This window comes from Pelophylax lessonae (genome assembly GCF_965119305.1).
Source record: "Pelophylax lessonae genome assembly, chromosome: 6".
Classification (NCBI taxonomy): domain Eukaryota; kingdom Metazoa; phylum Chordata; class Amphibia; order Anura; family Ranidae; genus Pelophylax; species Pelophylax lessonae.
In genome coordinates, this window is record NC_138773.1 from 53591539 (window position 1) to 53603862 (window position 12324).

A 12324-nucleotide genomic window follows, 5' to 3' on the forward strand; every position below is an offset into this window, starting at 1 on the left:
GACACAGGCATCCCACCCATTCTCTTTTTGCCAGTTTTCAAGGTGCAGTGATGCCTTGTGTACATTAAAGAAAAAACACCTCTGAGATCACCAAATTCATGAAAGTGAAGTGCAAATTTATTAAAATATAAAGCTCATACAGTAAATATTCACTCCCTCCCTAAATATTGCAGAGTCTGCTTCCTCTTAGACTGAAGTCTGGTCCAATGGGGCACAGCAGGGTTGTGCACTTATCTCAGGGAATATATAAATATGCTATTAATGCCTAGATGACATTTATAAGATTTAATAAAACATACAGCCATAGTAACCAATCAGAATACATCTTGCACTGGGCTTACCTCAGACCAGTGGATTCCGATTTGTTGCAATTGAAATATTCAATTACCTATACAATCATCTCATGTTCATACTGCCCAGAAAAATGAATGGAAGAAGCAAACTGGACATTGAGCAAGTGATTTGTGCATAGTGCTACTTTGACATATAAGTATGGGGTACTGACCTAGAACACAACCTATTCAGTTATTAATGTGGATAAGAATTCATATGTGATGAAACTTTAGGTATAACCCTATCTTTGCCTGCAGTTATATGTTTATACTAGCAGCTTCTAGAACAAGGGCTAAGACTTTGTTATCCTTACTAAAGAGAAGTACTGTTTTCTTGCAAAACTGGCTGCAGCCTCCTTAATCTGCGTACATGTTGCACATTCTGGCCAGTGCAAAGCATGGCTGGTCCCCAAACAGTACTTTCTAGTAGGGGACCAGGAATGCCAATGCCAAAGCCAGGCTACTACTGCAAATAAAATGTTTTCTAGAATGACTGACTGATGAAGCCACTGATCTCCACTAAAGGAAACCTGTACTGAAATACATAGGTGACCTTTACCTTAAAATGTTGGTTACCTGACTGTCTATGGCTTCTAAAATTGATGACACTGAACAGGCATGGAGATTGCAGAGTCAACTATGCTGACTCCCCCCCCCCCCCCCCCCCCACATAATGTGTTTCTGATTTCTAACAAGTTACCAATACTTTGATAAACCTTACATATTCAGGAAGAGGTTAAACACTGGCAACCTCCATATTTCTCGTGGTGTTCTTTTAAGACCGTGATTGGACTGAGATGTTTCAGTACCAAAGTCCTAGTTTCCAAAATGGCCACCACCAACAACAAATGGATTCCCCTATTCACACAAGCGTGGTTGATGGGAGGAATCCTCCCTGCTAGAATATTGGATTCTGACAGTGGGGAAGCCTCTGCTTTCAGGAAGCACTGGAGCACCTTGTTAAATAAAATTTTTCCCAACATTCCTGTTCAACAGAAGTTGATCATTAAATCAACTTTTGCCGAAATGGACCACCCCTAGCTTAGTGGAAATTTAACCAGTCTCTACTGAACCCGCCAAATTTTGATCCATTTATTACCTGCTTTAGTCCCCTGGGAGGTTTGTTTTTATTATTTTTTGACTAGGTACAGTGATTTATCATTCGAAAAGCTTAGTAGCTCAGTTATTAAATATGGTAATTATTGGCAGTAAACCAAATAGGTGTGCAGCACACCTTTCTTTAGGTAATTTTGTCCACAACTGTAATAGTGCAAAGTAATTGGTAACTTATCACATTGTGAATGGGCTCTATTATCCACCTGCTAGTTGATTGTTAAATGCCAACCCCACTGCTAGTTATAATAAATAAGCCTCAATGTTCCAGCCTTAGATAAGTAGTAGTTCTTTCCTTCCGACATTGGTAGATAAGGCAAATAAAGTGCTAACATTGAGCAGGATAGCATAATGCACATTTTGCAATTACTGACAAGCTTCACCTGGACTCTGCTGCAGGAAAGCAGCCTATAGTGTACTCACCACTAGAGAAGGTGCAAGTCAATTGCAACAAGCAGCCCAAATTGTTAAATAGGCCTTACAATTATAAACTATTTGATTTGGAGTTGCTTTTGCTGTATGTGTCGTAGGCTACAATACCACCTACTGGCCAGACTTAAGAATATTAGGAGCTGCTCTTTTTATCCACAGACCGTTTACTTAGTGTGCAAAACCCATCCCCCTCCTAAAGGTGAACCCATAACACTGTAAAACTCTGATAGAAGGTGCCCTAATATAGCACTGCAGTCATTAAGGCGGTTTCTGGTTCCCAAGGAAAATGTCCACTGAGGGTCAAGAAGAATTAAATAAAACAAAGGATTGGCTGTACAAGCGTTTCTTCAGGGTTGGAGCAGCCACTATCACTCTGATCAGAGAGGCTTAAGATGGCGGCTTGCGGAAGGCACCCCACGCGTGGAAGCAGCGGGTAAAGGCGTGAGGTTCGTTCCCTTTCCGGACAAGGCGCAGCTTCCGCGGGTGTTCAAGATCCTTCGCTCTCATGTGCTGAATATAAACCTGTTAAGAAGACACAAAGGTAATTATTCATATCCACTCTGTACCCTTTTTGCAGGGAAATACCAGCTATTGTTTACAGTCATATGGGTTTCGTGTTAGCCTAAAGACATTTATTACTACTGTAATGCTACATATACAGTAATGAATACACCTTTGTATCAGCAAGTGAGGAACACACCCCACTGAACATTGCTTCAATACCCATCACTCCCTGAGCAGAGCTGTTGCTTATCACAGTGTTCAGAAGGGCGAGTTGCTGATTGTGTGTGAGAGAGCAGGAGTCTTAGGCTGGCCATACACTATACAATTTTCTTATTCAATTTCCTTTAGATTTACCTTAAACTATGTAGTGCAAGGGCCTGCCTGATTGCATACAAATTGAAAGTGTTTAGGTTTGACCTCATATTATATGGTTTTGGTAAATCTAAAGGAAAGTTGAACAAGAAAATTGTATAGTGTATGGCCAGCCTAACTCTCCAAGGCTGCCAGCAGCCACCACTACCTTTAAAACTTGCAGCCCACAGCAGATTAAAAGAAAAAGTAATTGCTGTCAGTCTAAAAGGCTGTGGGCAAAGTGAAGCATGGCTACTCACTAAGGGCCTATTCACACACCAGGACACCCAGTTGCTGTGGGTTTAACACACGTGCATTAAAGTGTGTTGAGGTAAGGCAGCCTATTCTTTTAAATAGGCTACACAATGCTCCACAACAGATCAAAAGCATACTTTTTCTTTCTTTCATCGCCGGACACGGCTCCTGATTCTTCTTAACCATTGGGTTATACTGCCCCCCTAAAGGAGCAGGACACAAGGCAGGAAAAAGCTTGACTATGCCTATGGGGCAGTCCCAGAGGCTTTTTTCTGTCTAGTCAGGAGTAAGGACCTAGTTTCTTGCTTCCCCCCCCCCCAGCCCCTCTAAAATTCCGGTGGTCTTTTGCGGGCCTGACCCTCCCCCCGGGTGAGGTTATGAGCTGGCTGTTGCCACATGCTCTAAAGGAGGGCTGGTTGGAGTTGCTGCTGACCAGGTTATTCCTGGTGCGCAACACAGGGGTTGAGCGGGTTCCCTGCCACCCTGGGGGTTGGTGAATGGGGCAGGGATGTCCTCTGGGCTCCCTACAGGGGTTGTTGGACTGGGGGAGTGGATAGTTTAGCATCCGCGGATACGGCCAAAAATTTAGGCCACAGCTTTGCTTGCAGCCTACTACTCGGAAACTACTTGAGCCCGCCCCTATGAAGGTGACTGAAGCCACTGCCTCCCGTTTGGGATTCCGCTGCCCCTGGGTGGTAGGCTCCGCTGGGGCTCGCGTCCAAGTGGCTTGGGCGCCCACAAAAATTTAAGCCGCGGCCTACTAGGTCATATAGCAGAGTCAGGCGTCTCCATTGGGGTGCGGCCCCAGTACTTTTAGCTGAAGCCCCCACTCTTCCTTTGGGTATCTGCCGGGCTGAGATCCTTGCACTTGTGGATGGGCGTTCATAAAAATTTAGGTCGTGGCCTGCTAGGCCATGTGGTCAGCTTGGTGCCACTTCATTTTTTTTATGACAGCCTTGCCACCATTAGTGTGTGGGGAACCTTCCCCTTTTAGCGCTGCCCTGCCTGCAGGTCCGTGTCACCGCGGGCAGCCCCCTTTTAAGGGAACTATTTCCTATTATGCCCTCTATGAAGAGATCTGGGGGCGACCCCCTTGTTTTTTTTTTTTTTTTGCGGGGTCCATGTGTGGGCCCTTGGTCGCCATCCCCTTTGCGGGATCGCAGTTGGCAGCCTCCCCTGATTGTTATGTTTTCTGGGTAAACTTAGTATATAGCAACCCTACTGGGTCTGTGTCCACACACTGAGTGTTCAGATAGTGAGAATGATTCCTCTGCTCCTCTAGCCACGCATGAAAAGGCACTGGTGGATGCACTGTTTGTGTCAGTGAGTGACACTTTAAAAATGGAGGTTGCGGCTGATGCTGCGTTGGAGGCACCGGTCCCTTTTGGCACCCACAGGCCCTCCAAAGCGGCGAGGGTGTTCCTTTTTCCGCTTACTTTGACAACACTGTCACAAAAAACAATGGGGTTTTCCAAAACGCAGTGGTACCAAAGCGCTTTTTGCTTGCAGTGTCCTTATGAGGATTAACTGCGTTAAAGGTGGACGGTCCCACGAGTAGTGGACTTGTCTGGTTTCAGGTTAAATAAAGCTACCTTCATTCCGGTTGCCGATTTAATGTTCTGGAAATCCGAGCGAACAGCCTTTGTCTGGCTCATTGGATAATTCGTCTTCAGGGGTGTCTGGTACAAATTCATTCGGACAATGCCACGGCTGTGGTCTCATTCACTAAGGGGGCACAAGTAGTGTCCTGGCAGCTCGGTGAGTAGCCGGCTTTCTAAGGTGGGCTGACTGATTCTTTCCAGCCTCTCAAATTTCTACCACAACTCATGTTCAGGATTAAAGCAGAAAGGATTCCATCCAGACTGATCTTGGTACGGCTGCTCACCGATGCTCCACGGAGACTTCAGGACCGATCTTCCATCCTACTTTACAGTTGCTGGCTTTGACGACTTGGCTGTTGAACGCCAGGTGGTGAAGGATAGAAGTTGTCAGTCGGTGATCCCTACGCTGTTGAAATCTAGGAAATCTACTTCTAGGAAGATCTACTATTGTACGTGGAAGACGTACATTGCGTGGTGCAAGTCTCATAGGGTTCACCCTCGTTCCTTCTCAATGGATCAGATCTTAACCACAGAAATTGGCCTTGAGTACCATCAAGGGCCAGGTATCTGCTTTGGTGGTCTTTTTTTCCCCATTAACCTTTGGCCTCACACTCCCTGGTGCATACCTTTTCTTTAGGGTGACCGACTTTTGGTTCCTTCAGTGCAAGCTCCGTTGCTGCCCTGGGATTTTAATGTGGTGCTTTCAGCTCTACAGAAGCCTCCCTTTGAAAATATTTGGGGGATTTCCCTGCTTGCGCTGCCCCAGAAGGTGGCCTTTTATGTGGTGGATATCCCCTATGCGCGCAGGGTGTCAGAAATGGCAGCGTTATCCTGTCATTCACCTTATTGGTGATTCACAAGGATAAGGTGGTGCTTCGCCCCTGTCCGTCATTCCATCCTAAGGTGGTCTCTGACTGTCATTTGAATGAAGACATTGTGTTGCTTTCCCTGTGTCCCAGGCAAAACATCCGAAGGAAATTGCCTTGGATGAGGTCCAGCCAATTAGGGTGTACCTGGCAGCCGAGTTTTTTTTTTTAGAAAGTCAGGCTTTTTGTGCTCACGGACGGACCTCACAGAGGGTTGTCCGCTTCTTCTGCGACCATTCCAGATGGATCAGACAGATGGTGGTTTAGGCATACTGCAACATGTTCCTCCTTTTCCTTGTGAAGGAGCACTCTACTAGGGCGCTTAGTGTCTCCTGGGCTTCCGTCATCAAGCATCAGTGACGCAGGCTTGCAAGGCCACCACCTGGTCAGTGCACACTTTTACAAAAGTTTTATAAAAGTGGATGTGTTGGCAATCTGCAGATGCTTCTTTTGGCTACAAGGTTTTGCTAGCTGCTGCTTAGAGGACTTGTCCTCTTTGAGGGTGTATTGTTTTTTTCAGGTGAGCTCCAGTTGTTTATAGTTGAGCTCTGTTACCTGGTTGGCTATGGTTCGCCTTGGGAACTTTTTTTTTTTTTAACACTGCTTTGAGATGTCCCAATGGTTAAGAAGATCAGGAGCTGTCAGTCAATGAATGAAAGAGGAATTGGGATTTTGACTTACCGTAAAATCAATTTCTCTGATGTTCATTGATGGACACAGCACCCACCCCTCTGTGGAGTTGGCTTTCTTCTGACACTGCTTGTAACAAAACGGAGTGCCTATAGCTGAGAGTGGGAGTATACCCCCCCCCCCCCCGGGACTGCCCATAGGCGTAGTTAAGCTTTTTCCTGCCTAGTGTCCTACTCCTGTAGGGGGCAGTATAGCCCAATGGTTAAGAAGAATCAGGAGCTGTGTCTGTCAATGAACATCAGAGAAATGGATTTTACAGCAAGTCAAAAATCCCATTTTTGGTAATGCAGTGCCTAACCATGTGCAGGGGTAGTGTGTTGGAATGCCACCCTAAAGCACATACTGTGTATAACCACAATGCAATGGTGTGAATGGGCCCTGATAGTGATTCATGAAAATGCATACACAGCCCTTGAAAGCCACACAGAGCTTTTTAACTTCCTGTAACATCTCATTTTCCTACCAATTCTGTTAAATACTGTTGAGAGTAAAACCAGAGATGTCCTAATATATGCACCAGTAAAATTATAAAGGAAGAACCCCACCCCCAAACTTGTTTGGGATAACTTTGTTGCACACTCACCTGACAAGCCTTCAAGCTGAGTTTGATTTCCACCTGGCTGGTCTGTGTCCCCACCCACATGTACACCTGGGAATAAGGATAAACCAATCAGCGCTTATTCCTCATGGGCTTATTACCTTTACGTATACCTAAGACTAGATGTTGATCACTCACCTCTTTGCCATTGTCAAGGAGCATGATGTCATCATCGGCAAGGTCATCCTGACAGAAGTCTGAGCACTTCTCCGAAACTGAGAAATAGCCTTTCTCATTAGAGCACCTGGAGATGCAAAAAGGTTTATTAACAAATAATCCTGATAGTAGCTAATGAGATTATTATACAGGATTTATTATAGTGCCAACAGTTTATGCAGCACTTTACAATATGAAAGGGGACAGTACGATTACAATACAGAAGGAATAGGACCGGGCCCTGCTCATGGAGCTTACAATCTAAAGGGTGGAGGAGGTGGTACAAAAGGTTAATAGCTGCAGGGGATGATCTGATGGTGACTCAGGTACAGTTCTTAGGTAGAGTAGGCTTCCCTGAATGAGTTTTCATTGCCTAAAGGCGCATACGGTAGGAGCGGACCGGATGTACTGGGGCAGAGAGTTCCAGAGGATGGGAGAGGCTCTGAAGGTGAGCATGGGAGCTAGAGAGGACAGGATTTGGGCGATATCTGCAGATGAGGTTGGGGATGATGTTGTGGATGGTCTTGCATATGTGGTTAGTATTTTGAATTTTATATGGTGGGGTAGGGGAAGCCAGTGAAGGGATTGGCAGAGAGGGGCAACCAAACTGTCGAACCATCCAATGGCTGGTGTCATAACTGATCACATGTGCAGCATCATGGCAGTTTAAACAAAAGCAAAGATGGCAGCTTCCTTGGTTTAAAAAAAAAAGATTGTGGGGGTTTAATTCTGCTTTAAGCCAAATAATGGGTTCATGCCAAAAGTCATCTCTTGTATTCTCTGTAATAAAAGTATAAGAAGATGGTGACTTCCTCACTACCTAAGTGTAGCATTTATTAAAACAAAACATATTAGTAAAATAAAACACAAATATTCTCTCACTTTTAAAATACATTAAAAAGCGTATCTAAGTCTCCAGCAGTTGGCAACCTTCTAGGTGGTCAATGGAGAGCAAACCCCCTCCACATGGATGTGGTGTAAGGTGCTTGAAACCAGGGGAACACCAGGAAGAGCAAGCAAAAGTAGCAGACTGTGACCATTATGTAGGCCTTCTACACTCCCCTGCTGTCCAGTGATTTTTGTCCATGTAATATACACATACAGTCTGCTGCTTCTGTTGGCTCTTTCCTGGTTCCAACCCCCCTATGTCACCATTGACCACATGAAAGGTTGCCACCTGCTGGTGACCTATTGATACGCTTTTTAATGTCTTTTAAATGTGAGTTCATATTTATTGTTTTTCATTTTACCAATAGGTTTTAATAAATGCTACACTTAGGTATTGGCGCTTTTCTCTCCTTTTTTCTGTTAATATATGGTTTGCTGGTTCCAGCCTCCCCAGATCCTGCTTGGAAGGGAGACTGCTGTCCCTGCCAAAATGTAAACTTCATGCCACAATGTTTATTGGACTTTTTTCAAGGACTAAAAAGACTCCTTTCATTTGCTTATCATCCCCTGCCCAGGTATGTTTTAAGTGATAATGCCTTTTACAAATCGCTTTCTAGTAACTTCCTCACGAGCTTATGGGTGTAGAAGAGACAATTCCCAAATCTGGTTTTCATAAAAGATGTGAGGAACTGCCATGTGTTTCAACTCTTCAGTAACTACTCAGAAATTTCTAAAAGCTGCCCTATAGACACAGTCACCTTGCTTTTTCTGACCACAAATGACAGTGTGTGTAAATCCATGCCCCAGCGGGTTTATCTTCACCTCTACAGCGTGCCACCACTCCTCCTACCATGGCCACCATTCCAAAATACCAAGTGATTATTGGAGCTACCAAACATATCTGGGAGCATGTGACTTCCTCCCATGATACACATGGAGGAAGGGATGTCACTGTTCCTTCTGAGATCCAACACCAGGTATTTTGGATGATATTTTGACAAAGGAAGGAATGGCAGGGGAAGGTTAGAAGAGGTGAATATAAAGGTGATGGGCTTTACACAGCCTTAATGGACAAAAAGACAGGGTCTCTTTAAACGCGTTATATTACATGGGGTGGTTCACAGTGCCATACATTGGCATGGTCACAATTAATTGGATCTGGGAAATTGCACATCCCAGCTAATAATATTATGGTGTGTTTGAACTTGGCCCCATAAGATACTTATCCCATTACTATTGATCAAGCTACCTGAACAGACGTGAGTACTTCATATATTCCGCATCTTCATCATACGTTTTTTGCCCTCCGATGCCCACCCAGAAGAAGTTCTCGGGCTCCTCTCCCTCATTTATCACCTGGTAGGGAAATAAACGGAACTGATCAACTGTGAGCAAACATACTACAAATACACCTCCCCTCTTTCTCAACAAAGAAAAAACCCATCGCACTGGGGTTTTATAACATCAAATGACCAAACACCCACCCATTAAAGCCCAACTCAACTTCTAATTCAAATCGGCTAAATACATTCCAGGTACAAAGAAATCAAAATGGTATGCAATGCGTGCTTAGCTGCAGATAGTCCACCCTGGACACAGCACTTTCCTAAACGCAGCTAAACTGTCTGCAACTAAATGTTGGTAATCATTATGTATAAATAACATGATTACTTTGCATTGTGCGAGTCCAGCTGCTTTAGGAAAAGTCTTCTAAGCGCAGGTAATCTCTGAAATTTACATGTCTGTGTGAATGTAGCCTTACTTGCCCACTGCTGCCCATTCTAAATAATTATTAAAAGAAGTAGCCTGCTCACCTGTTTGCTGTACGTGTCATCAAACATGTGATTCATGATCTCCTCAGCTAGCTTTGCCTCATCGGGGTCTGCGGCTCGCCCCACCCAAGTGTAGACAATTCCCTGATTGTCAATGCTCTCAAAAGGCACCTAGAAGAGACGGATGGAGGGGTGAGAGTCTATCAGCTTACTAAATCTGCACGGCATGCCTACAAGTAACCCAGAGCCGTGTCATTGTCTGACCTTCAGGATGTAGCAAAACTCCGAATTCAATAAGCTGCAGTCTGTGTTGATCTGGATACACCTGTGTGTGTGGGAGAAGACAGGCTTTAATATGAACACAGAATTCAATAATGAAGTACAGCTGTAGACTACAATGTATGCAGGATAGTCAGCAGTCCTACATGTAAGAAGTCAACTTGAGAAGAGAAAATTGTTCTAAGGCCCCTTTCATACTTCTGCAACTTGGGACTGCAAAGTCGCATGGCAAGTCGTACCCCATGATTTCCAATGAGTACCATTCATATCTGTGCGACTTCAAGTCACAGCAACTTTAAAGTGGACTCTGCACGACTTTGATGTGATTTGAGGTCCATAGACTTGAGAACTGTGTGCAGCTGTGTGCGCTCATAGTTCAGTGACTGCTCTGACACTTATGCTGCAGTTTAGATTGAGAACCAATCAGCATAGTTCCTGATCATTTGATCATGACACGCACTCATAATGACAGAAGTTTGTTTGCACAGAGAAGACACTAATCCTCTCTCTCTGTGCACTCGTTGTGCAGAGAGAAAGACACACAGTGTGTATAAATAAATTAAATGTAAAACGTTTAATTTAAAATTTTTGTGCAAGCTGAAAAATACTTTCACATTATTGGATTTTTTGTCAGCCATAAAAATGTACGCAGGGTATTTATTTGAACAATCTACCAAACAAAAGCCCTAAATGTCTCTTGCTAACCAGGCTATTTCTGGCACTTTTAGATCAGTATGAAGTTTAAATCAGTATTTTTTGCTAGAAAATTACTTAGAATCCTAAATATTAACATTTTTTTTTAGCACCCTAGAGAATAAAATGGCTATTGTTGCAATATTTTATGTCACACAGTATTTGTGCAGCAGTTTTTTAAAAAAATAAATAAAAGCTGATGTTACGCAGTAAATAGATACCAAACATGTCACGCTTTATAATCGCGCACGCTCTTGGAATGGTGACAAACTACGATACTTAAAAATCTCCATAGGCAACACTTTAAAAATATTTGCAGGTTACCGGTATAGAGTTACAGATGAGGTCTAGTGCTAGAATGATTGCTCTCGCTGTAACATTCCCGGCGATACCTCATGGGTGGTGCATGCGTGACTTACATATGCGTTTTCTGTGCGCAAGCATAGAGGGATGGGGCGCTGTAAATTTTTTTATTCTTATTTTTACACTGTCTCTTTATTTTATTCCTATTTTAAGGATTGTAAACATTCCTTGAAATAAGGGATGGCAGGTCCTCTTTATGGAGTAATCTGGGGTCAGTAAGACCCCAAATCTCTCCTCTACCTTTAAAAGCAAAAAATAAAAATGGTTTACTTCCAACCTAGACCAGAAGTGACATCATAAAGTCACTCCGGTCCTCCAGGACTATAAACAGGGCCGGCACTACCGCTAGGCGAACTAGGCAGTGGCCTAGGGCGCACTGCCGCCTAGGGGCGCAGCTGACTCTTGCCTCACAATTTCCTCCTCCTTGTCGCCCCCGCTGCTCCCCGTAGGAGCAAGGAGTTCGGTGCTGCAGGACGGTGATGGTAATACCGTACGGTACCAGAGCGGATTGTGTGCAGCTTTCCCCCTCTCCCTCCCACCGGCTTTCAGATGCTGGAGGGAGAGGCACGGAGCAGTGTAACAAGCAGCCAATAGCGCTGTTCTTGTGAGTGGGAGGGTGTGGCTGCTGATAAGTTGCTCCACCTCTCACTCCTTCTTAGCCAATCAGCTTACCCAGCCCGCCACATTTGACCAGAAGATGCTAGTGGCCAGGAGCAGGACTGGATGGGGGTGAGATGGAGACTGGAGAGAATCCGACATACCTGAACATACAGAAGGTATGATCATATTTACAAGAAGCCTGTCACACACTCACTGCTAATGCTGGCTGCAGAAGACTGATGATCATCATCAGTGTGTTCTCCCATCCTGTGTACTGAATAGGCAATGCTCACATGGATCGCCCTCCGTCTTCTCACACTGCTTCTGATCTTTGCTTTATTTACACAGCACACAGGACAGATGAAGGATGATTAGATTTCTAGAAGACACTGCAACTTCAGGGTTATTTGTGCCCGAGTCCTGTGTCAGCCTTCCATGATCTGTTTGACCTTTTCATTTTTTGTTATTTTTAAAGGAATTACCTGGTCAGGCTTTTTAACCATTCACTGTCCTTGAGCAATTGACTATTGGCACTTTGTAATATATTCTAAACTCCTCTTTACACAGTGCAGTGATCAATGTTTTTCCCCGCTGGTAATTGCTAGGACACACTTGTATCATGTGTGCGGTCTCTGACCGTCCCCTGTATCATGTGTGCGGTCTCTGACCGTCCCCTGTATCATGTGTGCGGTCTCTGACCGTCTCCTGTATCACGTGTGCGGTCTCTGACCGTCTCCTGTATCACGTGTGCGGTCTCTGACCGTCTCCTGTATCACGTGTGCGGTCTCTGACCGTCTCCTGTATCACGTGTGCGGTCTCTGACCGTCCCCT

General features: G+C 44.6%; 1 protein-coding gene across 2 annotated transcripts in view; it reads right to left on the bottom strand.

The window, feature by feature from the left end:
• Nucleotides 1-1972: 1972 nt before the first annotated feature.
• The window catches only part of FLII (FLII actin remodeling protein), a 60044-nt gene continuing 49692 nt past the window's right edge, over nucleotides 1973-12324 (bottom strand). For both annotated transcript variants that reach the window (XM_082260260.1, XM_082260259.1), the window contains exons 25-30: nucleotides 9823-9883; nucleotides 9601-9729; nucleotides 9036-9142; nucleotides 6881-6986; nucleotides 6728-6793; nucleotides 1973-2399 (exon numbers count right to left, since the gene is read on the bottom strand). In XM_082260260.1, coding sequence (XP_082116386.1) covers nucleotides 2265-2399; nucleotides 6728-6793; nucleotides 6881-6986; nucleotides 9036-9142; nucleotides 9601-9729; nucleotides 9823-9883 — 604 coding nt within the window. In that variant the 3' untranslated portion in view covers nucleotides 1973-2264. The remainder of the gene's footprint in view (nucleotides 2400-6727; nucleotides 6794-6880; nucleotides 6987-9035; nucleotides 9143-9600; nucleotides 9730-9822; nucleotides 9884-12324) is intronic.